At 41.6% G+C, this 26,623-nt stretch overlaps 1 protein-coding gene across 2 annotated transcripts in view; it reads left to right on the top strand.

Moving 5' to 3' along the window:
• Positions 1 to 364: 364 nt before the first annotated feature.
• Positions 365 to 26,623, top strand: part of ass1 (argininosuccinate synthase 1) — a 29,410-nt gene continuing 3,151 nt past the window's right edge. Inside the window, exons 1-14 of one of the 2 annotated variants that reach the window (XM_076886529.1) lie at positions 434 to 523; positions 3,523 to 3,675; positions 4,001 to 4,135; positions 5,023 to 5,091; positions 5,447 to 5,635; positions 7,321 to 7,377; positions 7,473 to 7,547; positions 8,384 to 8,454; positions 8,562 to 8,592; positions 13,665 to 13,755; positions 17,942 to 18,026; positions 20,195 to 20,259; positions 22,600 to 22,731; positions 24,976 to 25,132. In XM_076886529.1, the coding sequence (XP_076742644.1) occupies positions 4,034 to 4,135; positions 5,023 to 5,091; positions 5,447 to 5,635; positions 7,321 to 7,377; positions 7,473 to 7,547; positions 8,384 to 8,454; positions 8,562 to 8,592; positions 13,665 to 13,755; positions 17,942 to 18,026; positions 20,195 to 20,259; positions 22,600 to 22,731; positions 24,976 to 25,132 (1,124 nt within the window). In that variant the 5' untranslated portion in view covers positions 434 to 523; positions 3,523 to 3,675; positions 4,001 to 4,033. Of the gene's footprint in view, positions 524 to 3,522; positions 3,676 to 4,000; positions 4,136 to 5,022; positions 5,092 to 5,446; positions 5,636 to 7,320; positions 7,378 to 7,472; positions 7,548 to 8,383; positions 8,455 to 8,561; positions 8,593 to 13,664; positions 13,756 to 17,941; positions 18,027 to 20,194; positions 20,260 to 22,599; positions 22,732 to 24,975; positions 25,133 to 26,623 lie in introns of both variants that reach the window. The other variant, XM_014409123.3, reaches the window with a different exon arrangement.

The raw sequence follows: 26,623 nt of genomic DNA, 5'->3' as shown, positions 1-26,623 counted from the left end.
ATTATTTTAAGTTAAGCAGGACAGAGTTCTTTTAAAGAAAGATTTACTTATATTCTCAAAAGTTAAGCATGACAGGCTTCTGTTTAAGAAGGAGACCTGTTTTATGTGTTAATGTTGTCATTTTGAGCTAAAAATAAATGGCTAAATGATCATTTGTTTCACATGTGTTCATATCACAAAGAATAAACATCTACTTAAATCAAATTCAAGTCAAATGGTTAAAAAAATAATTTCACACACAAAAAAAGAGCTAGAAAATTCACCACACTGGGAAGGGTGAAGACAACTGGGTCGCCCGGCCCTGGCCACGAGGTGTCCCTTATTTATTTTTCAGGGAGTTGGCAACCCTAGGTCAAAGCGACACGAACACGCTACGTGCCTGCTGTGGATGACGCAACGTGTCGCGAAGGGCAGCAAACCGTACAGCAGAGTCAGCGAACCGAGCACGCTGCTGCTTTCCTGCGCTCCTCACCGACAGACACACGCGTCTCTTCGGTTAGAAAGAAACCCTCTGCAAGTGTCTGTGAGTACAAACTATCTATACATGTACATGTGTTTATTTCTCTCTGTAAGGGTAGTTACGCAATCATAATGAGCGTTGTGAATTTAGCTGGAGGTTGCCGTCAGTCGCCGGTGACTTCAGTTGCTGTGGTAATTCTATGCGCCCCTTAAACCTTGTTGGCAACATCTCCCAGAAATACCTGTGTCGGTAATAAGTATGTATTCACGCCAGTAGGATGAAAACATTTTGTAGAGAGCTCTCTTGCGACTGTTAAACCTTTTCTTTAAATGTGTTTTTTAGCACCGGCGTATTTGAAAGAACAGTAATTATGTAGTGCAAGTTGTATCCCAAAACCACACCCTGTTTCCGAAATGTATTTACGTGGGGAAAAAATAGGACTCGTCTGACAAAAGGGAAGGACTTGCCTCTGCTTATGTAAAGTCATTTCTTCTTTACTTTCACATTCATGAGAATATTAGTGATGTGCGGATCGATACTGAAATATCGATTCCTCCGATACCAGTCATTTATGTTCTAGAATCGATACTCATATTAAAATATCGATATTTTAGTAATTTAGGGTAAATTTGTAGGTTATCATTAACAGGAACAGAGTGCAAATAAACTATATCATTTGGATTGTCTACATTGGAAGGAACTACTTAGTCTTCCGCCTGTCATAGTCGTGACATATGTTTGTATAAATGTGTCCAGCCCCTTGTTGTGCACACTCACAACAATGGCTGAGCATAAATGGAGTCATGAGCAGACGTATTTTACTTCCACAAACGGTTGAGACGTAGTTTGCAATACATGTGGCAAGAAAGGGAGGTGTTTTGGCAACACTACTAACCTCATCAAGCACAACAATATGACGAGCTTATGTTGAGGTGAACTGAAGAGGAGTGGACATGGACAGGTGCTGCAAGGGCGAGACGGACGTCTCTCACGGAGTCCTTTAGTGCTGCAGGCAGGCAACGTGTTCAAATAGCGCACAACTTCAGTTTTTTTTTATTTCTATATGATAACTGTGCATTATTAAGCGATAAGAACAAGTAATCCGATGTCCTGTAATCATTATGATGCTATAATTTGAGATACAATAACTGAAATACGTTTTTGTACAAAGTATCGGTATCGGATCAGTATCGTCGATACCACCCTGAATTTAACTTTGTATCGGATCGGAAAGGAAATCAGTGGTATCGCACATCACTAGAGAATATACCAATGCTAGCACGCTGTTATTATATGTACAAAACAAACATCACATTCACACAAGCACAATTCTGTGGTCCTCCTTAACTTGCCACATGTATGTCACGATCTACAATAAAATGCTATATATACTGCCAGCTAGACTTCAAAAGTTGCTTAAATTAATATTAACACTAATTAGGGCTGTTCATATAATGATATATATCGGATGACGATATAAAAATGTCTATCGTTTCATTTTACGCTATCGTTTGTTTCGTGGTGTCGCAAAATAAACTGTTTATGGCAATATTTTTTCATCGTGGCTATATTAATTTCGGAAAGTTCTCTTTCTCTTTATATAACCACACTATGGACGGACAAGCGCCTGTTTTTATGCGTTGTGAAGCAACAACGACGGTAACAGCATCGCGTGTCCGCTTGTTTATGTTCCACATAAACCTTTCACATTAAAGCTCAAGATCCTGTTGAGACTTTTCAAAATAAACGGAATCACGTGAAAGAGCAGATGAGAAGTAAAAAAGAGCCACCAGGTGCTAAAAAATAAACCGTAGACTCAAACGTTAGAACAGGCTTTTCCCCGCAGCACGCCGTGTAATAAATACTCACAAAGAAAACGGCGGCCCTTACAACTTATGTCTAAAAATGTATCGTTTCATGCATCGGTTAAAACACTCGACTCCAGCTACATGACGCACAGCTGGAAACACTTCCCGTAAGACAAGCTGCCCGAGATTCACAGAATTTACAGAAAATGTTACATTTTTGTGATTTACGATAGAATTCTTATATCGGGATATGAGATTTTGGTCATATCGCACAGCCCTAACACTAATGGTATTACGAGAATACTAATTCTAGTACTTGTTAAGTCTACAATGATTTCATTTTAAGAAGCACTGAGCCAGCAAAGAAATGCGTGCATAAGATATTGTAACTCAGCTTTAAAAGTAATTGACTCCAGCAACTGCAAGTACACTATATTGCCAAAAGCATTCGCTCATCTGCCTTCACACGCATATGAACTTGAGTGATATTTCATGACCTTTGCTGCTGTAAAAGCTTCAATTCCTCTGTGAAGGCTTTCCGTGAGGTTTAGGAGTGTGTTTGTTGGGAATTTTTGACCATTCTTCAAGAAGCGCATCTGTGAGGTCAGACACTGATGTTAGACGAGAAGGCCCGCTCGTAGTCTTGGCTCTACTTCATCGCAAAGGTGTTCTGTTGGGTTGAGGTCAGGACTCTGTGCGGGCCAGTCAAGTTCTTCCACACAAACTCACTCATCCATGTCTTTTTGGACCTTGCTTTGTGAACTGATGCACAGTCATGTTGAAACAGAAAATGACAATCCCCAGACTGTTCCCACAAATTTGGGAGCATGAAATCTCTTGGTGTGCTGAAGCATTAAGAGATCCTTTCACTGGAACTAAGAGACCCAGCCCAACTCCTGAAAGACAAGCCCAAACCATAATCCCCCTCCACCAAACTTTACAGTTGGCACTACGTAGTGTTGAAATCTCCCAATTCTTTGAATCTTTGGGCTGAAGGAAGGACAATACTCGGTGTATTTATGCTCAATCAACAATACTTTATTTCCATACAATTCAACACTTAAGAGCATTAGGACCATCATGATAGGGAGACCTGCCTGCAGAGGGTCACAGCGAGTCTCGAAATGGTGACGTGTTACTCAGCTTCTTATAGCCGCTAGTGGCCCCCACCTAGTCGTAAAAGCCTAAATATTCACATTCTTTCTCTCTTATGGCGCCTAAGTTTTGACCTCGGCTCCCTGTCTTCCTACAAAGGTGGGGGTATGGACTGTAGAATGGATGTATCCATTCCATGAAGCTCTCTACGAACTGTTCTTGAGCTGATCTGAAGGCCACATGAAGTTTGGAGATCTGTAGGAGACTGACTCTGCAGAAAGAAAGAAATTACATGCTCACTGAGCTCTTGAGGTCAAAACATTTATTCCTTACAGCCTTATTAACTCAAGATCTGTTTCAATTGCCTGCGCAATAGCTGGTATTAAAGTTTGTGAGCAGAAAATGCTCATATTTGAGCATCTGACCTTATATTGGAAGTTTTCCAAGCTAACCTTGGAAACTTTACCAAATCAAGAATTGTCCACAACTTATCTGAACTAATGGTCTGTTGGGACCTGCTGTTAAGTCAAACAAGGACAGCGATCAGAATTTGGGTTATTAATTGACATTTCGTCATTACGAGTTAATAGTTATGTAATCATTGAATTAATGTAATTGTTTCCCTGCCACTCGACAGCTTCTTTGGCTGCTTCAGCAAAAAGCACTCATCATGTCCAAAGGTAAGGTGGTTCTGGCTTACAGTGGTGGACTGGACACCTCCTGCATTCTGGTCTGGCTCAAGGAGCAGGGTTATGATGTCATCACCTACTTGGTAAGGTTTGAAGCCATGCACGCAACAGTTGGTTTAGTTTTATGCTGCCAGGCTTTTGCATGTTGTGTCCTTTTGGTTGTACAGTTGGCTTTATAAAGGGTTACAGGTGTTCACTGTGGTCTGTTATTAAAAAAATCTATAAAAACAACCCCAAGACCTACCGTTTTGGGTATCTCTGCATGGGTCAAAAGGTTTGGATTCATAATGACAGCTCAAATCTGCCTGGATTTGCGTTTTGCCCCACAGCCACTCAGAACTGCACAATAGGCAGATTTTCCGATTGTCTAACTTCATTTAGTGATTTTTTTAGGTCAGTTGGGGTGGGTGTCAGCCAAAGGTTCATAGCTGTTGAACAGGATGTACACCTCAGCTCTAGCTCTTCAGTGGAGTAAAAGAAGGCACTCATCCAGTACATGATCCAGTGTAATGTTTCATGAAATTACAAAACCACGCACTTGCGTGAATTTGCTAAACAACAGTCACATAAACAAAAACCGAGAGGGTTTACTGTGCCACTGTGCAAGTATAATTCATGTATGATTACTGCAATATGCAGGTTCTTTTAGAGCAGCTACAATTCACTTTACTATGTGAGAAAAATAGTCCCTTGCTCAGTTCAGGAGATCAGTACAGCCTCTTCATGGCCTCGAGTGGCGTTCACGCTCAGTTGTTGCATCTCCTCAGCAGACGTGATCTGAACTGCAAGACGGTGGACTGTCAAAAATAACACTTTGGTAGGCACGTGCCTCTGTGTGTCGATGCATTTAATTTAGAGAAGAATTTAAACTAGAGAACCTGCATATTTATCTTCTTATTGTGTTCATCCTGTTTCCCCTGCAGATTTCAACATCAACGTTCACATTCAAAGCGCTTTTCTGTCTTTCTAGGCCAACATCGGGCAAGACGAAGACTTTGAAGCTGCCCGGAAAAAGGCGGAAAGCCTTGGTGCAAAGAAGGTAAGTGTCAGTGAAACAGGATGTTGTATTTGATTAGGATTTGTTTGCAGCGTGAGCAACATCAGAGAATGTCAGCTACAATGCTTTTAATGCTTATGCACAGCCCGACTAATCCTGGATTTCTGGCACTGATCCCAATACTAATATTTTTTTCTAGATGTAGAAGTGTTGCAGTTATAGTAAAGGCGGAAAATTGTTTTTAATTTCATTAGGATTTTATTTCACGGACGAGTTAGCAAGGCAGTGCTTGATTCTGCACCACAGTCAGAGTCACAGTCAGTCTTCTGGACAAATGACATGATGGAACCATTTTAACAAAGCCCTGTTCTGTGTCCTCGCCTCTGTGGCTGTGCAGGTTTTCATTGAAGACCTTCGTACAGAGTTTGTGGAGGACTTCATCTGGCCTGCAGTTCAGGCCAATGCTGTCTATGAAGACCGATACCTGCTGGGCACTGCGGTAGCACGGCCATGCATTGCCCGCCGTCAGGTGGAGATTGCACGCAGGGAGGGAGCCCAGTATGTCTCACACGGTGCCACTGGAAAGGTAAGTGAGACAATGGGCATGGAATTATGCCGTGTGGGGTAAAAATGTCCAAAATCTGCAAATGTGATTCCGGGAATAAGTTTACATCTTTATTTTTTGAAGAGCAGGGACATAAAAGCAAATGCAGGGCTTGTGAAACAAGACTAAAGCATCAGCTTTCTTATTATAAATTAAGCCTCAGACATGGCAGTTAAAATTGAGGTGTTTTGATCCCAACCAATTTCAAAGTACAGACTTATTAGCTAGGTCTAGGTCTAGCTAGGTCTAGCTCTCTTTGCACAGTTGCTTATTAACCTAAATAAGACTACAAAGTTAAAATCTACCCTTCCTCTTCCTCAGAAACCCTTTCTATTTAGTCCTTTGAAAAGAAACAGGCATTACAGCTGAATAACAGCTGTCTTATTTCTAAAGTGAGCCTTTTTAATGGGAAAAAGCGTACAGCTCAAATGGTAAAATAGGAGCACAGAGTTTATTTGGTCAGAGTTGATAATTTAACAGATCGGGACAACTTTGAGTCATCTAAAGTTCAAGTGTCCTGACTGCAGCTCTACCAGATGAAGATGTTTTCAGGCTGCATGCCAAGAACTTTCTCAGCCTAGGTTGTGAAAGTGACAGTTTGTGATGTTCTCATTATTTAGACTTACTGCAGTTAGCCACACTTTCATGCTATTGTTTTCATATCCCGATTTGACCCGATGTATGTTCAGAGCACAAATTTAGCTGCGTTAGTAATAGTTCCTGTATATTTACACTGCAAATTTATGGAGATTTTTCTGGGATTCATAATATATTTTCAAATATATTTCTGGAAAATAAAAAAACCCTTTAAAAAACATGTTGTACTTTTTAAATACATTTTCGTTCTATTATTTTACGTCTTTTCTGAAATGCAGTGTCCACATGTTGCCTATAGATGGAGTCAAAAACCACATCATGGAGTTAAAGTACAGGTTTAAAACATTGTAACTTCTTATAGCTGTGTGAGAGGCCAGCGACCTGTCCAGGGTTTACCCTGCCTCGTGTGTCAAAGTGCAGCCCATTTATTCTTTTACTATTTGTGTTGATAATGAGGAAACTATGGAAGCTTGTTTAAGCCACAGAAAAATTGAGTTAGTAAGCCAAAAGTAACTATTTTTAAATTTTAGGATAATAATCCAAAACTCTAAATTGTAGATAACAAAAAATGTTTAGTAGGTGATTTTTTTGTTCTAGTGTCAGAAACAAGCTTCTATAGAAAGAGACAGTAGAGAAACAACTACTAACAACTAAGAAACAACTAAAATTTAATCAGTTCATCCATTAACACAAAAAGTAATCAACAATTCTAAAAAATTTGAGTCAGTGTGAAGTAAAATAGTTCATTTTAAGGGTTTTTTTTTTTGCATAGTAACTGTGATTCATTTGGTTTTCTTTACTGTCTTTGATAGTACATGGAGGGCATTTTTGAGTTTAGGATGTAGTTTGGGGAAAACTAATTGTTTGAATATGTAAACTTGGGGTTTGGGGTCTTTTCTGGCCCTTAATAGATAAAAAAATAAAGCAGATTATTAGTGAAAATATGAATAAATGATTAAAAATGTTAGCAATGGCCCTGCTGTGCACTTTTAATCATCTGCGTTTATTGTAAACTGATACAACAAGTAACACAAGAAACATCGAGTTGAACTGTTGTTTGCACTTTTCAGGGAAATGACCAGATACGCTTTGAGCTAACATGCTATGCCCTCTACCCTGAGGTCAAGGTGAGTTTGTTTATTTATTGTGTGGATGTAATTTACTGACACTGTGGAGTAATGTCAGTATAGCTGGAAAGAGTTTCTCTGTTTGTGTTCTTTAGATCATCGCACCCTGGAGGATACCCGAGTTTTACAACCGCTTCCGGGGGAGGACGGACTTGATGGAGTATGCAAGGGTAACTCCGTCAGTGGCATAATGTCAGAAACACAATTATTTTACCACCTTTATTTTCATAGCAATGGGTCTGTTAACATTTTCAAGGTACAGATTCAGCCTTTGACTACAAAAAATCCTAACAATTACCTGATCAAATCTCCAAGTCCTAAAAGTACCATCCACTTAATAGTGACATTAACATTGTCCTGAATTATTTTGAAAAAAACAATTATTAAGCATGCAGTGGACTACCAAAAAAGGAGATTAGAGGCTATATTATAACGAACATTTTGTATTGAAAGGTTTAATTATTTATTACCTCAGATTCTCAGATTAAATTACATGGACTACTTGTATTCTGGTGGACGTTTGTCGATGTAGTCGCATCCAAAAAAAAATGATGGGCCGACCAGTTTTTCCCACTAGAGGGTGGTCATGATGTTTAGCCAACACCTTTCAGGCAAGCCTGTGAGTTAATTGTGAAATGTACCTTGTCTTAAAGCGCAGATTTTTTTTTTTTTTTTACTTTAAAAAAATAAAATTAAATAACAATAAATAAATAAATAAATATAAATAAATAAATAAATAAATAACTAAATAAATATATATATATATATATATATATATATATATATATATATATATATATACATATACATATATATATATATATATATATATATATATATATATATATATATATATATATATATATATATATATACACACACACACACACACAAAATGTCTTTGTCTGTAATCCTTCAGTCAGAACCTTCTCAGTGGAGACGTACCCTTTTGCAAGTCGCGCTCACAGGATGTAACTTAAAAGCTTCTTTTGCTGTTAAACTGTAGGAGCATGGCATCCCTGTGCCTGTGACCCCTCGGGCACCTTGGAGCATGGACGCCAACCTCATGCATATCAGGTGAGCAGGACTGGTGTGATGCATCTTCTTTAGCTCTTATTTCAGAATCTTTGATTTTATTTTATTTTTTCCAGTGAGAAACTTTAATTGTTCAAATTTCTTTACAGCTACGAGTCGGGCATCCTGGAGAATCCCAAGGTAAGCTCGCAATGTTTAATAAAAGGAAACATAATTCATCATTTTTTATATTTAATCCTGCAGGGACTTACTTGTGTTAATTTTGAATTTATATTAAAGCTGTTACAGTATAATACTTGTTAACTAAAGAAATGCCTTCTAATATGCTGTTCTGTAACTGTTCTAAGAAAATAGACCAAAAATTGTTTTGTGCAGACTGTCTGAGGCATTTTTTTCTAACCTTCCTCACTGACACCCCTGTTCAAGCTTGTAAAAACAAGAGCTGATCAGAAGAGTTTTGCACAGGTGCAAAAACAATTTAAGTGAACCTGAAAAGGTAAGGTAAGGTTTTGCCTAAACTTCTGAAGGATGACATCATCTTCAGATCAGTACCTGTTCTTGAAATTGATCGTGAGAAATAGAAAGAAACCTGCATAAGCCGCTTGACGTACATCTCATTTTTGACCATTGTGAGTCATCTCTTCAGCATCCATCTCATGCGCACACGCCGAACTAACAGACCTAATGCTGCGTTTTTGTGTGTACGTGTGGTTAAATGTGTCAGACACTCGGAGGGACACATCAGTAAACCTTCCCTTCAGTCGACTGACCAATGCCAGCCCTGCCAGAGACAAACATGACTCACTCTCCCACAGTGCCATGGGTGAGTCAAGGGTTTGATCTCTGCAAGGTTAAAGGTCAGTGTAGTACATACAGGTTGCCCCCAGTGACCCCCCCACGCCCCCCAGAGCTCCCATCCCTCGGTCGTTGTGTCTGTGCCTCTGTCTCTCCTCACCCCGGGTCCTCACCAGGCCCTGGGAAGAGCCTGGGACACACAGACACTGACTTGTCGTCAGCAACGCTTCTACTAATTCCCGATTTCATGGGAGCCTGGGAGGGGGAAGGGTTAGGGCGTTGCGCCCAGCTGGGGCCTCCTGAGTTCCAACCCCAACTCCTCGGGACCTCATTGTTCCACTAGTTGCGCCGCCGCAGGCTGCGACGTGGGAGGGGAGCCATTTCATCATGACACCGTGACACCAAAATGTCACCAGTAACAGTAAAGTACAAAGACAGTGCGCCAGACAGATGAGTCCCCAATGGACGGGGTGTCACAGGGAGGCGAGGGGTCCTGCGCTGCTGGAGCGGAGATGCAGGGGCAGGGCCACTGTAACTCACAGACCTCCATCTCTTGCTGTCTTTCTCTGTCCCTTTCCCACCCCTCCGCTGCCTCTTTAGTGGCCGTCCTGTGGAGAAATGTTTTGAAAAGAATGAGACGAACTAGCTCAATAGCATAGCGATGTATGATGATGGTATTGTGTGTGTGTGTGTGTGTGTGTGTTCATGTTCATTCGGGAGGGGTTTGTGCTGAACCTTTTCTCTGATATTGAATCGATTCATGGCCTTAAATACAATGAAATATTTATGGCACCGAGGTCTGAAGTGGTAAAAGGATTTGAATATATTACTCCAGAGCCTGAAATGTGGGACTAGGTAGAAAATTCTTTACAAAAAAGCAAAAAGTTTTCAAGTCTTTTTGTTAACATTTTAATTTAAAAAAAAAAAAAAAACACCAGTGCAATTTAAACTTGGGGGGTAAAAACAAAAAAGCCACTTCCCCCTCCAAATTCTTAAACCAGCAGGTCACATTCTGATCTACCTGAAGGTCATCTGATAGAGGTCACCTTGCTCTCTGTACCAGCCTGTCTCTCTGCTCCAGTTACAGCCCTGAAGGCTGAGGTCGGGCCGCGACTATTCAGACGATACAATAGTCCCCCCCTCTGTATCTGTGATACAATGGTCCCTCTCTGCTGAACACCGTCAGATTAGAAAATATCCAAATGGTCGCTCATATGTTCGTCTGTAGATAAGCGTCAGCAGTTCAGGTTACTCTGTGATTAACACTGTATCCTTCCTGATAACCTCAAACCAGGTCACCTACACCACAATAGGCTGCAGGCTTTTGTTTACTCATCTCCATATGGCAACGTTAACCTATGTGAAGACATGCATTCATGCCAGCTTTAGCTAGCTGTTGCAGACTGTTGGCATGCATCTGATAAGTGCACTGATGTAGTGGTTGTTATAAAGTTATTAGATTCTGGTGTTGCTGGGAACATGAAGGTGTAGTCTGTTTTGTCTCCTGCTTATTCTTTACTAATTAAGAAGAGATATTAGAGACTGTAATGAATATGAATGTGCAGGGTTTTAATGCCTAGGATTTGCCTAATTACATTTCTGGAAACAAAATGCTAACTAGGAAGGCGATAAACAAATATTATGTGCTGTTATATGTTTTTTTTGACTTCATAGACCACCACCTGTTGGCAAAACAGCTGAGGTTTTAATTGTTGCTTAGCACCTCTTATGTTCTGTCATCCATCATGTGTGGTAAACAATCCGGCACTTGTGTTTGGATGTCTCCACATCCTCGAGCTTCCTCACTGTCCCCGCTCTCTTCGTTCCTCCGCACATGAGCAGTCAGAGTCTGCCCTGAGGCAGCTTGACACTCGTCCTGAGTCATTAAAACATCACCTCGGTCTTAATTATAGCCTCTGTCAGCGAGTTTCCCCGGGCCTGCTTCTTTTTTCCTTTTTTCTTTGATCCGGGAGCTGATGGCCCACTGCTCCCGTTGACCAGGAGTAAAGGAGCGAAACGCCGTGCCCCTGCCCACCTAGAGGAAATGAAAACTTGTTTGCTGCCGTTCACATTTGATCGCTGGAAAGATGGATGGTCGGAGGACTGCCTGTAGGGGTAGGAAGTGGGCTTGTAGGTGTATGTATACATGTCAGTGTGCGCTCTGAAGCAAAGAGGTCAGTATTTGTCATGCGCCTTCGCTGCTCTCAGGTCTCATTAGCCTGACCTGTGCTACTCGGCGAGTGCTCTCTGCGCCCATCTAAGCATCGTCATCATCGCAGCTTTGCCTTCATAGACAAGCGCCTGCTGTCCTCATTAAATTCAGCCCAGGATGTGACACTATCCAAGGGCGCTATGAATATAAATATCTCTACAGCACAACACCAGCATATTGTTTTATTCTTGTCTCAATTTGCCATGTTTGCATTTTAAGGAGAAGGACAGACTTGAAACGTGGTGATTTTAGGATCATTTCCAATCTGTTGCGCCAAACATGTTTTCCTTCTTTTTTCCCTCTTTTTTTTTTTTTTTTTTTTTTTTTTAAACCATCCTCTCCCGCTCTCTTCCCAAATCCTGCTTTCTCCTCCTGCCATTTCTGCTTCTTTTGGCCCCTTTTTGGCTTTGATTGAAAACCAATGAGGCGACTAATAAGTGGAAAGATAGAAATTTACTTGCTTTAAGTTCATGCGTCAGCCTTCTCCTTTTGCTGCCCGGGCCACGTTTAGCACAACAATATCGCAGAAGCAAAGACTGCCAAAGGAGCTGCTCTGTGCTACATGATGGTGCGCTTCACGCCCCATTTCCCACCAATACCCCGTCGCCCCCCCGCCTTCGCCATCTCTACCTTTTCCTCTCTTTCAGGGCCACGGCTTTGGGACAGGTCCACCTGCAGGGGGTTTGAATTGAAATGCATTGATCTCTCGCTCACTGGAAACAACCCTGTCCCTTTACGTTTCCTTTTTTCCCCCTTCTTTTTTGTATTCAGTAGTATGTAAGTTCAAGCTCTCAGCTTTGGCATCACATTACTGCTACTATACTTTTTAAATTAATGATTTTTTTTTTTTAGCTGATCGTGTGAAAATACTTTAGTGGTTATTTTAAACTCGGACGTTCTTCAACAACAAAAGCAGGGAGCCTAAATGAACAACTTCTTGTTAATTAAATGATAATTAAAAGACCATAAATGGAAAAAACTATAAACAACAGGTTTCCTGTAGTGTAGCATCCCGCCACCTGCAAGTATTCTTCCAGCTGGTGCCTCTCATGTGCTGTGTTGCATTTGCAGGTTAGAAAAAGATTAATTCCCTCTTTCCCTCTTCCCTCTCCAAGAGTAAGCATCAAAAGGCTTTTTAGGGCAGTCATTTTGTCCCTCTGCCATTCGCTCTCATTTGGCATCTTTCAGGGCACTGAGGCAGAAAATGAAGGAGAGGGAGACAGCCGCCTTCCCAGTCAATTTCGGTGTTTAGTTAAAAGGAAGGAAAGTGATTGCGCTGCTCGTTTTCTCCTCACTGACAGGCGGCGAGCGGATGCCGATTAGTTATTGAATGATGATTTAGAGTCTGGTAAAGCTTTCCATTTAAATGCACCCAGTGGTTATTTTGCATAGTCCCCCTGCAATTTGCCTCAGCTCAGGAGACATTGGCCATCATCTTGTCCTAATGCCGTGTAATTGTTGGAGGGGTGCATCGCTGGGCAGGCACGTCAGACCACCACGCTCTTTTAGTTCCCAGCCGTGACTTTACTGAAATCGCTCCCGGCTCCCGCCAGCTGGAAAAAAGAAAAACGACAAATGTCTGTCAACGAGGACAACTTTAGTGGATTTTAGGGTGTAGACTTGAAGGTCTTATTGTGCGATGCCCATTTAGGGGAAGATTCTTCATTTGAAAATAAAGCAGAAGGGGAAACGTCACTCAGAAAATCACAAGTGGAAAACTGGAAGATTAGAGAAGAGTGAGAGAATGGCAGAAACACGATAGAGTCGGCAGATTCTCTCAGACGGGCAGAGCTGCTGCTCAGATCGGTGCTGTCGTAGCATCAGTGGGGTTTTATTGTGTTTTTCACTTGTCAGGTATACACTGTTCTTTAGGATGTGAGTAATTTCATTCTCGTGCCCTTTCCCACTCTTTCTCGCTGTGTTCTGCTTTTCCTCGCCTTCCCCTGTGGTGCAGGGCCACATGGGGAAAATGAAACCAAATAGAGGAGAAAAATGGAACATTGATTTTTTTCCCCCTTTTTTTTGTCTTCACTAAAGTCCTGATGTCGTTTTCAGGTCTCTTCTTTTTCACGCATCATTCCCTCTGTTCTTCTGCCCGCCGTGTCCTCACACAACAGTCTCTTAATACTGTTTTTTTTCTTCTTTTTTCTTTTTGATGAGGTCTCAAGAGGTCTGAGTTATTCCTCTCAGGGAGTGAAGTGTGTGAAATGGAGAGAGTGAGTGTGTGCCTTTGTGTGTTTTTCAGAGTCGTGCACCGGCTGACCTGTACCTGATGACCAAGAACCCAGAAGACTCTCCAAATGTCCAAGATGTGCTGGAGATAGAGTTCAAAAAAGGTTTGTGGGCTCGCCACATGTGTCACCTGTTGATCCCTCCATCAGTCTGCATCTGTCTTTTACCTGTTTTTGCAGTACTGTGCAAAAGTTTTAAGCCACCCATCGTTTCTTTTTGCTTTTATTCTGTTTCATTTTTGAAAGTTTTCAGTAATAGGTCTCCAGGTTTTTTTTTTTTAAAGCTCTTTCAAAGTTTTTCTTTGACTGCTTTTTCACTCATTTTCAGCTCCGCCCTTGTATCTGCCCATTTTCAGAACACCGCTTTTTGTTAAGCCAATGATCAGTGAGTCATTCAAGCTTAAAAAAGACACCTGTATTGTCTACAATAACAGACAGCTTAGCAAAGAAACTGTTTTAAATGGTATATTTGGGTGCTTTGTTACTACCACGCGGTGGCAAAACACATAATTTGCTGTAATTTCTTTTGCTGAATCTTTGAAAAATGCCCAAAATAACAGTTTGACAGAGATGGCGTAGGATCAACACACAGAAGAGCTTTAAATGTCCTTAAAGAAGCCCAGAGAACTATTCCTGAAGACTATTTGAATACATTACAAGAAAGCTTGCCTAATAAGAAGTGTAGAAGAAGAAGAAGCATGTACTTTTTATACTGTTTCTGTTTGCACATCTTTTAATAAATTGCTGCACCTTTTCCCACAGTTTTGTTGCAAAATATAAAGAAATCAGGGAAGGTGCAAGCCCTTTACACAGTACTGTTCATGTATATGATGGAGGAGTTTGTATAGAACTTTCCAAAACACAGAGTAAAAAGTCTTTCACAGTTTGAATGAAAGCTACACATTAAAGATACGTATACATGTTCCAAGATACAGACAAATAATTAAACATGGAGTCACATATTCATTCCAACATACACACAAACAGATGTAAACGATGGTCCAGAGTAAAGAGAAAAAGATTAAGGGAAAGATAACCTGTAAAAATTAGTTTTCAGCAGCCGTTTAAAGCAAATCACAGATTTGGCCGGCCTGACAGGCTGAAGGAGGCTTTTCCAAAGTTTGAGCACCGCAGTCTCAAAAGCAGTCTCGCCTCTGACTCTAAAGTAAGAGGGTGGAACAGTTAGGAGTTCTTGATTCAGCCATTTGAGAAGTCTGCTGAAGCGATGATGTCTCAGTAGCTCTAATAAAAGAAACAGGGGCCTGTCCATGTAGAGCTTCATATGTTAATAAATTTCACTGGGAACCAGTGAAGGGAAGAAAGAAGGTCTGTAATGTGTGAGAATATGCGTTCAGCACTAAACGGAGACTGGCTAAGGAGGACTGAGAGATGCACATCAAGAGCGAGTAAGAGTAATCGAGGGAGGAGAAGATTAAAGAGTGAACTAAAAGTTCAAGATGACTGAAGGACAGTGAAGGCTCGATTTTTGTGATACTTCGGAGGTGAAACCTTTATCATGCGAATTGAAAACAGACAATTCAATTGACCTGTTGCCATGTATTTGATGAATAATTGAAGAATGGATGTGGTGATGGAGGACCTGCACAGGGTTGGTGTGACGGATGAGCCACTGTGGTGACCTCTAAGAAGGAGGTGAATTATATGGAGGATAATCACGCAGTGTTTTTAGTGTCATTTCTTTGGCCTCTGCCTTACTTTGTGTTGCTCCATCAAACCTGGAGACATTCTGTTGCACGTCATGCATAAACATTCAAAAAATGTGTTAAATGTAAACATTTCGGAGCTTCTGTTAATCATCGTTAAGAGGTCGCGTCCACTATCGCTCACTGTCCACTGCAGGCCGTACCTCATCTTGTTACTTAACACTGATGGTTACAGCTGTAGGGCTACAGATCTGAGGCTGACTCAGCTGCACTTTATCACCATTTCTGACCACCCAGTCTTATCCCTAACCCCTCACAGCATTACTTGGTCCCAATCTGCCATGTTTGACCCGGGGGCACACACACAGGCCGGAAGCATTAACTCCAGCTAATACATTGAGCCCTGAGGGGCCAGGGGAACGCTCATTAGATATATTGCTACGAGGCTCAGGGTGAGTAGTAGAAAGTGTCACATGTTTGTGCAAAAAGAAAACTGCAAGACGCATCCAAGCCTGGGGCAAATGGCACAGATGTCCCTTCATCGTGGTTCCTCGGTGGAGGTTGAACTACGGCAACATCAATAGGCTGAGGAGACACTAGCGCCTCTGATTGAACAGACTTAGTGGGCAGCTTTACGAGCTATAAGCTATAAGGGTAATTTAAGGGAAGTTCAAAAGTTTAGCAGGAAATTTTAAAGAGCAAATGAAAATGCCTTTCAGTGGATCCGCAACGAAAATGGATACCCCGATCTCTCTTTACCAGTTTCCCCCAAAGAAATGTTTAACTCCGAAACAAGTTGCTCGGCGTCGGTTATCTGGAGATGCTTTTGTAAAACAGCGATGCTCTAGTAAAAGCCCGGTCTGGTTTCGCGGGCCCTTTGCATGCCTGTGCTCCATTTTCACACATATTCTCTGTGCCTTTTATTGAGCGCTCTATGACAAAAGCTGTTTTAGTTGTCCACACAAAGGCCCAAGCCTACTCCTCCCTCTGAGCACAAGATCAGCACAAGAATGTTTCATTTCATTCCCCCTCCCACCTTTTCATCCCTGCCTTTCTCACCAACGTTTTCTCACTGATTAAAAAAGAATATTTAACGACAGGAACCTTTCTACCCCCGTCAAACGCTCCGTTCCCCCAATCCTCTCCCCTTTTTTTAAGTGAAAAAAAAAATCATCCCTCCCTCCTTTCTTGCCAAAGAGGTAAGGAGGAAAAAGAGACACAGAGGAAAAATGTAAAGCAGTAATTTTTCCTACAACTGTGTCTGCGCTCCCATTGTCTGCACTGTTAGGCCACAAAAAAAGAAAAGAAACTGAAGAAAGGGGATCATGAGTGGAAAAATACCCCCTCGGTAAATGATAGAACCCAGAACAGCGCAAGGACGAAAAGAGCCGACCCCTGCACTCCCACGTTCAGACGCTCAGCTAATTTATTTAAACTTTTAATCTAATTATTAAATATCTAGGAGAGGTTTTTAAAAAACACACTGCCCTCTCCTGCTTTCACTCTTTTTTTCTTCTTCCCCTTCTTCTTCTTCTTCTTCTTCGTCTTCCATGGGAGCCACCATGATTCCCGCGATATGAGAATGGGCTGTCAACAAAGCCCTTGTCTAAAAAAATTAACCAAGTCCCTCACATGTCAGTCCCATTAGAGCTTAGCAAACGCTAGCTGAAAAGCAGAGAAGTGCTGCTCTTCTCTTCAAAGCTGTTTGACTGACAACTGCAAGCACGCTCAAGTGTGTGTAGGCCACGGGATGGACAGCGCAGCGGATTTCGTCCTGCTTCCTCCTTGCGTAGTCTTAAAAAGGATATATACCCCCCCTCCTTCCACCTCCACCTTTGGCCTGCGTTGCTTTATCAAAGGCCACGAATAAGCAGGTCTATGACAGTGATTGATGCGCACTTGGGTTAAGTGTGCGGAGAGATCGTGGGCGTCTAAAGAGCAATAGGAAGATGAGTGCAGGTGCTTTAGCTTCCAGCACATGCGCAAAACACACACAAGAAGTGAGAAGGAAAAAAACCTCTGAGCTGAAGAGAGTATGGGTAACAAAGCTGTGTGTGTAATTGAATTAGGTAAAGCCAGCCCACAATTTCACAGCTTTCATATGAGACGGGCCTTTGAATTTATTAGCCCTTCTCTCCATCTCCTTTTGTAATGGCTTTCACTTTTAGCTGGAGACTATTTATTTGACTGGCTGAGATAATAAGCGCTTGTCAGCAGATTTGATAAACTCTCCTTTGTTTTTTTTTGTTTTTATATCTGTTCAGTGAAAATTAATAATTTGTTTTTTAAGCCATTTGTCCAAAACATTTTTTTTAAACTAGACTGTGAAAGTAAACTTTATAACTCTTTGATTCTTTGATGTGTTTCTTGTGTTTTTGAGCGTTACATTAATTTATCAGCTGCCTGCTTTGCTGTAGTTGTTCTTTGTTGTATCAGAAAAACAGAGAACTTGGATATCAGCCTATAGATACAATTTTGTTCTGTTTGAATCTCAGATGTAAGAAAGCATGATGTAGAGGATGGATAACGGCCTGCATCAAAGCTATTTTAGTTACTATTTATGATTCTGTTTCTATGTTGGTGTTAAAAAAAATCTTTTTTTCTAAATCAGTATTTTATTCCTGCAGGTGTTCCTGTCAAGGTGACCAATATGAACGATGGTATTTCCAAAAACACAGCACTGGATGTCTTCTCTTACCTCAATGAGATCGGGTAAGCATTTTTCTGTGGCTTCAAAACAACACGCACCTTCTGTGTACGCCTGTAAGTAAGCCTCTCTATCAGGATCGTGTCCCCAGAGGTGGAGCAGTGGTTAAGTTTACCACCTCTAGAATGATGTCTGTCGCTGCTGGCCCTGGGATCAACTTCCACCAGTTTTCCCTCCTGCGTTTCTCTTCCAGCCTTGTTTCCTCTCTCTGCTTTCCAACTGTCAGCGTAAATGAGAAATACTGAAGGTGAACCAGGCGACACCACAGAGCAAACTGTTTTCCTCTGCTGCTTTTGGGTTTCAAGGTGTTTCCTGTGATTTTTATTTTACACACACTTTTTTTCTTTAATTCTTAACTTCAGACCTTCAGACTAATGCAGCACATTTCTATTGAGTTTAAGCACTCAGATTGTTTTCTTATTACAAAAGATTTTTAAGATGACACACACACACACACACACACACACACACACACACACACACACACACACACACACTCTGATTAATACATCAGGGGCAACTCTGGGGTTCAGCAAACCACGTCTCTGATCAGTGGAGGACATGCTCTACCAAGCAAATGCATCCTTGTGCGAACAGTGCCCCTAATCTGTAGCCAGATGCTACAGGTGTGTGCTTTTATTAAACTTGTGCAATGATGTTGATGATGCATTCCTATGATTGCATGATTGGTGTGTATCTACCCAAGATATTTTGGGTTTATTTGAATTCTTACTGCTCTTTGACACAAGCACCCCAAAACAATAGCTGTATGGGCCACATTCAGGTGTCATTTTCCTGTAGTTGCTGTAGAAGCTGTTCATTCAGTATTAAGTAGCTGCGAGCCAAAGGGTCTTCAAGAATCACTTGTAGTAATTTATCGATCTCTAAATAAAAGAGTTTAACTTCAGGTAAAATAAACATTTATGTGTTATTTAAATGTTTTATGCCTCCACATTTGTAGTATAATTCTGATAAAGTCACAGCAGGCGGACATTGTGCCAGACACAACCCTGGTTTCTGGAGCTCTATTAGCCCTCTGTCCTCTAATAGGATTCCACTGGAATGTTCCAGATTTTGGAGAATTTCGAAGGAAAAGGGAAATCTGATAACAATTAAAAACACCTAAGTGTCAAGTGTTAATTTAAAGATCATGAGTAGGTCTTTTAAACTATGTATGACCATTTAATATTTCTACATTTCATTATCTGTTTCTTATTATCTCTTTCTCCGCCTCCTCTCTTTCATCTGCCTCAGTCATCATTGCTCTCTCTCCTCCCTCATTCTCTTTCTCGTCACCTTCAGCCTCAGCCAAGACTCCTGAACTCAAGTCAGGGGTCTAACAACAGAAAATGTGGGTAAACCTGCTTATTTATTACTGGTACCGCCATAGTTAGTTATTGCAGATCCGACATGCAACCCTCGGACTGGAGACTTCCAGGTAATGTTAGGCTCGAGTATTTTAAAAATCGCCCTTTCCTTCTGACAAATAGCTTGGTTGCATTCTCACATCATATCAGAGTTTGTTCACTAAGTGTGTGAGCCACTTAAAAGAAAGTTTCTCTAACAGCAGCTAATGGCAGCTGATAGAAAAGTTCAGCATAACTTCAAAAACTCACCTCGGCATTGCTGTCATCAGAGAGAAGTGGGATTCACTGTTTTACAGCCTCATTCAGAGTAAACAGGCGTGGACACCTGGTACAATACAAGCTGAGGTGAACAAACGACAGGCTGTATTCACTACAGATGAACTCCAGCTAAAATGTATGAGGTGACTCGGGCAGGTAAAAATGTAAAATATTTCAAAATATTTCAAAATATTTTTATTTCTGATTTATTGCTAAGTGTTGATATTATTCAAACATGTTAAAATATATAGTTTGCACAAATATATTTGAGCTGGAGAAACATGCTGGCCGCCCGTGGCCATTGTTAAGGAATGCATAGCAGCTGGCTGAGCGTGTTATTCGTGGACTTTTATAGGCAAAAAAGTGTAACACACATTTTCAATCAACAATTTCCACCTGTTTTCTGCAGTGTGGCCCAAAATGTCACACAGATTGAATAGAAGGGAATTTCAAGGTCAACAAATTAGGGAATTGGCGGAGCACTTCTTCCTTTTTGATGATCTAAATAATTTAGGAGTTTATCCAACAGTCTTGTCTTTATCTCTTAGGGGAAAACACGGAGTGGGCCGGATAGACATTGTTGAGAACCGTTTCATCGGCATGAAGTCCCGAGGTAAGACTTAAAAATGTTTTGTTCTTCTTTGTCTCTTTTTTTGTGCCAGATTCACCATTCCTGACTTACTTGAGCAATAATATCCACTGTAAATGCAGTAAGGTGCATATATTTGCACTTACTCTGAACTGCCTCATAGTATTTTAATTTTACATGCACTGAAAGCCTTCCTTTCAACATCCAGAGCTTTCATCCAATTTGCAGTTAGTTTACATGAATGCTTCAAGTGTCACCTCTGCTGTTCTACTTCCATAAAAGTGGGCCGGGTGGCGAGCACGCTTCTTAAGAGAAATGTTTTTCCTGTGGTTCACCTGGAATCATAGACTCCAAAGTTGCTTCCATTCACTTATGCATGCACACATACAGAAAACACACACCGTGAAGAGGAAAGGTGCACACGCTCCAGTGGATACACACAAATGCACAGTCGATCACGTATCTGCGCACACATCGCTCTAGGATGGTTTTTTTGTCTCTTTATCTTCGGCATCAGCAGGCAACTTGAAAAGCTTCTTTGTTAGGTCTCTACATGTATTACCACAGCAAATATACAGGGCCAGCGAGCAGCCCTGGCCTTGCGAGACACGCTTACACAAACTGTCCTCTTCCTCCCCGACACTATGTGCTATGATTGGCAAATTGACTGGCCAACAAACTGTGGCTGTGGCGCCACTTGGCAGGTAGAAATTGGAAAATGGGAAGCCCACTTTTCTCTCCCCTCGACTGAACAAAAGATCAAAGCTGTTTCCTACACTGAAGCAATAGGAAGAGGTGGAGCAAGAGGTGCCCGAGTGGTTGAATAACTACCATCAAGTGTTCACGTTGCTGTCCTCGGAAACGGCACTCGTGTTAGCACAATAGAAGATGGGAGGAATTGAACGGGGACATGTCATTTGTGTTGGGTCATATTTATTTGTGTGGGGTCAGGGAGGCGGCAAGGATTGAAATGGTTTGTCAAGAATCTTGTCACTGTGCTACAAAGCATTCAGCAGCCTGTGTGCCAGACTAACATTTCCCTCCTGTCAAAACACTGTCAGACCTCTGACCAGTGCACCCATGATGGCCTCAGCAAAAAGCAGTCGGAAATGGCCTCATCTTTTGATGAGTGGGCTGCCTCGTCAAAAACTGCTGTCAGACATCAAGATGCTGGCTCTAAAAATACTTATAAAAGTCTTTTTTTTTTAATGTCTTCATCTAAAGAGTCCCACCAATAATTAACCAGCTCATCTTGATCTAGAACAGGGGTGGACAACTCCAGGCCTCGAGGGCCGGTGTCCTGCAGGTTTTAGATATCACCCTGGGTCAACACACCTGAATCAAATGATTAGTTTGTTACCAAGCCTCTGGTGAACTTCAGGACATGTTGAGGAGGTCACCCCTGATCTAGAAGATATTTAGCTTTATTCGCTTGCTTGCGCTACCTGTTTATGCTCAGCTAACAGTTTGCCTGAAGGGTCAAAGAGGATCAGCTTAAAAAGAATAAATTCCTGTCCTGAACCCCTGCAGGCCTGCAGCCATGGTTAGCATACCTGCACTGACTGTATAAACCTCAAAGCCACTGGATTTTCTTTCTTTAAGCCTAACTAAACTGCCACTGTTGGGGCTTAACCAGATAGCGTTTCATTGTTTCCTACTCTCCGTGAAGCTAGTTCTGTTTTTGGAGCACTTAAGCTGAGTTTTGTTCGGGGGCAGTTTTAACTCATTTATCTGATCGAGCCTAGAATGGAAATGTCTTTACGTGCCCTCCGTGGCCCAGGATCTCCAAAAAGCCACAAGCCGCTCTTGCGGCAGCCTTTTTGAGGCTTTAGACAATTAGCGGCGTCACTAATGCTTTGTTTTTTTGCCTGCGAGCACAAAATAAATGCTTCTCAGATCAGCGGTCTTTAGGCTTGTACAGATTCGGATTTTACCTGACATTTAAGTGACAGCTTCATTTCTCCTGTCATCTACCTCATCTTTTCTCCCTCCCTGTCCAGAGGGGGTAAATTGCAGGGTAGTCAGAGCCGTGGTCCAGACTCCGGGCTGACAGGGGCCTCCTAACCTGTCACAGGCTGATCCATGTTTTGTGAGCACTGTGAAGGCCTGTCTGTCAGACGGCTGATGTAGTTGTTTGGCTGCAGTTAGTTCAAATGAACAGACCTTGTAGTTTATGTTGCTATGAATGGCCTGTGAAGATTATGCCTTGGAAGTAATTATGTGCACTATCCCAGTGCCTCTAAAAATATGATATTCATGAGCAGTCAGGCTTGTAAAGGTGCCAGCACTCTCATCTAAAACCCAGCTGAAGTCTTTTGTGCAAGTTTGACTTTGTTTTGTTGATTTTTGCTTTGGTTTGTTTAGGGATATATGAAACCCCAGGAGGTACAGTTCTGTTGAAGGCCCACTTAGACATTGAGACCTTTACCATGGACAAAGAGGTGCGGAGGATCAAACAGGGGCTTGGTATCAAGTTCTCTGAACTTGTGTACAATGGTGAGTGCCCAAAATATCTCATCTTAATTATGTTGTTTCCTCTTATTCTGTTTTTCTCCTGTGCAGTTCCTGCAAGAAAGAAGCAAACACGCTCAGTGCATCCGTACACTGCTGTGTGTTCAGTGTGTTTACACGTGTGTGTCGAGCTTTTCTCGGCTCAGGTGTCCTAATCCTCCCTTCTGCTCACTCTTCACCTTCATCCACATAATAGGATCAGTGCCATTACAGACTGACTACTAGGTTGCTTCAGTTATACCCTCCAGAGGCAGGAAACAAACACACACACACACACACACACACACACACACACACAAAGGTGATACTTTGAGGAGGAGGGCAGAGATTAAACCCATTGTGGGTTTAAATCATTAATAACTCTGCAGATAGCAGACGGCTGGTAGTGGGGCTTATGTTAACAATCCACCTGTTCAGCATCTGTTTTTTTGCAATATTTACCTAAACAGTGTTTTATAGGAGAAGACACATTTGACACTAAACGACTGATTAGCGGTCAAATAAATGCTTAGTTGATTAAAATGAATCTAAATCCGCTTGCAGAGGTTTAAAGAAAGCCCAAATCTTAAAGCATCACTTTCACATCACTTTTGAAAGCAAAAGACCAAAATGACGGATTTCTTTGATTGACGATTTAAAATAATAATTCGTGTAATCTTCTCAAACAACCACTTAACAGAGCCATGCTGGCATCTAGAAGCAGCTAACACGAAGATCAAAAAAGAAAGGAATGATTGTCTTTGAACATGGCCAGATGATGAGGTGGAGGTCAGCCTCTGGTGAGAGAAGGACCCCTGCTGAGTGGGGTGTGACTGACCTCTGAACATATATAGACGTGTCCCTCGCCCATCTGTCTTAGTGACTGATGATCCAGCTCATCAAAATTGGAGAAAAGAAAGGGGGAAAGGATCTTTACCTGAGACAGAAACGAGACCAGAGCAGAGAAAGAATTGTATCTCATAAAAGAGCGAACAGTCAGATCTGTGTGGCCATCCGTACTTGTATTCAATAAATAAGGAAAATACAGTGGAAAGATTTTAAGCAGTTTAGATGTTAAATTGTTATTCATGTGCCCAAACGTATCCATTACAAGGTGTCCTGATTCCAGGTGTTTGGCTTTACATGAAAACAAAGAAGCAACAGTGACGACTAAAGTCCCCAGAAAAACAACTTGTTTAGACCAACGTGCCTCCCAAGTGTCTTTGAAAAACCATTTGCAGGTGAACTGTGAAGATGGATTTTTAACACTGCATTAAAGTAAATAAGAAACACAAAGTCAAAAGCTTCCAGGTTTTATTATAGCACTTATGTAGATCTTGGGCTGTGTGAGCAATACAAAAGTCAGCAACACAAGCACTTTTCCACAGTCGTGTAAGCAACAGGTAAGATCTTAAGAGTACAATAGTTTCTTTTTCTATAGTGTCCACAAAACAGGTGGACATGGCAACCATGATGATATTCAGTGGTTATTTTGGAACTAATATGAAGCCTTGAACTTCATTTATTATGGATGAAAAGCTAAATAACCAGCTAACGCTAACTAAGCTTAGTTTGCAAGGTGCATCCGTTCACTATGCGAGTGCCTCACATAAACCCTGATATCTTGTAGTTGGTTCCAATTAGCTTACAAATAAAGTTCACAAAGTTGAAAATCCTTCCATTAAAACACTTCAAAGATAATCTAAGGGTCCACTGACTCCAGTTAGCAGAGGTGAAGCTTAGCAGATGGTCTGCATCCACCTGTCATTCAAAGCATCCACATAGAAAGACACTAGAAGGAGAGGGAACCGTTAGTGATGTGAAGCAGGCGGGTCCTGGTTAAACCTTTTCCCATTTTTGAAGGGACTGTTTAAAGTGATGACTGATAGAAGTGAAACGTACTGCTGACGTGCTGGCAGCTGTAAAGTGACAGCAATATATCACTGCTTTATATGTGGATGGGCATCTATAATGCATCATTTTAAGCCTTGTTACCATTAATACTGGCAAGTTATTAAAATATTATCTATGAACTACTTATAAATAGGCTGTACACATGTTTAATTATTCTCTAAATATGGGATCTTTGATGGGGATTGACTCATTTTTGTGTGGATGCCTCAAGTGGTCATTCGAGGAACTGCAGTTTTTTTTGTTTTGTTTCTTGTTTTTCAGCCCTGGTTTTGTCTTATCTCTCCATCTGCCTGGACTATAATAAAAACAACTCCTAAACCAACCCTTGCATTACAGGTTTCTGGTACAGTCCAGAGTGTGATTTTGTGCGACACTGCATCGCCAAGTCCCAGGAGAACGTGGAGGGCAAAGTGCAGCTATCTGTCTTGAAGGGTCAGGTCTACATCCTGGGACGAGAGTCACCCAAGTCCCTGTACAACGAGGAGCTAGTCAGGTAAGCAGAGGATGAAATACAAAAAAGTGCATATGTGTGTGTGGTTGTAAGACAGAAGTGACAGCTGCGTGTGGTGCTGCTCTGGTGCATCCACATGTTCACCAGTCGGCCTGTTATTAGGTCACTTTGACAAAGCTCTCTGATGATCTCCACATCAGCATACTTAACTGACCCTGCCTCACAAAGACATCAGAGAAGTGTCAGACTCAGTTCCTGCAGGGCAGACCTCAACACCCCCCCTCCGCCCCGGCCTCTTAGCTGTGGTAACAGTGGGTTTGTTCAGGAGGGTGACCCCTAATGCCCTCTGGGCAGGCTCAGCACTGACCAAAGTGAAAACCTCCTCCATATGTCTCTCCATCTCCACGTCAGTCACACACACACCAGTTGTACCCTAAAGTCAGAGAGCTAATGGTGTTTTCAGCCAGACGAGAGAGGTGATTTCACTCGGCTTTTAAGAGGAAAGCACCAGCATGTCATGCTAGTTAAGCAGGTCAGAAAGAGAGACACTAAAAACATGCCTCACACAGTCAGCCATTCAGTTCCTTAGACTGGTTTGGCAAGCGAAACAGCCAGTTTAAAAAAAGGAGAAAAAATCAATACGGTGAGTGTACATTTTGTCCTGTGAGAGAGGGGGAGATAAACAGAGATTATACTGTACTCAGACCAGGCACGCAGCCAGCTTTAGTAACCCATACTGGCTTGTTTCAGTTTAGTTTTTTTTTACTAATATTCAGTTTTTGCTAAACTTTCAACTCGTTTTAGATAAATTATAACTCCTCATTCCTTTAAACAGACAATTTGCTGTATGGTTTTAGTTGATGAACGCTTGTGTTTTGATACGAGGCTTCATTTTATAAAGTCACATTTCTCAGCAGGGATGATACGTCTGTGTGACTCAGTGTTGTGTTGCACCATCGCAAAGTCCTCGGGGCCACTGACAGATGGGCCAGTGGTTCCACATAAAGGGGCTCTTTAGAAACATCAGCCCCCCAAAAAACTCTCACATTAGTCTCAAATTTAGTCACTCACACTGACACACGGCTTTATTTCTTACCCACGGAGAGCAGGTTTTTCTTGATAAGGTGTTGTCTTTTCAGGAAAACACACGCCTGTGACTACAGACCTGTCGCCCTACATGCTAAACCTGAGAATAAATGCTTGAATTTACGAGACCAAGCCGACTCTCAGGTGCCTTTCAGCAGTTAAAAGCAAAAAGATATTCAGTTTCATATATACTTTTCTTTGTTGATCGTATACAACAAAGAAAAGTATGAAATTCTTTATATGTGGCAACGTGAAACCAACAAATGTTTGGGTTCTTACTAAAGTCTTAAGTAAGATGATGAAGTTATAAAGAAAATAGTCGTAATAGTTACAAAATTGATTTTGTTCATCTTCTGGCCTCTTCTATTTGTGCCGCACCAGTGCTCAGTTTCTGAAACTAGTGTTAGCATTAACATTTAACAACAATGAGGAAAACATGTCATACAT

This window comes from Maylandia zebra, linkage group LG7 (genome assembly GCF_041146795.1).
Source record: "Maylandia zebra isolate NMK-2024a linkage group LG7, Mzebra_GT3a, whole genome shotgun sequence".
NCBI lineage: Eukaryota > Metazoa > Chordata > Actinopteri > Cichliformes > Cichlidae > Maylandia > Maylandia zebra.
Note: the sequence above shows the minus strand (reverse complement) of the source record. Positions and strands in the feature narration are given on the sequence as shown.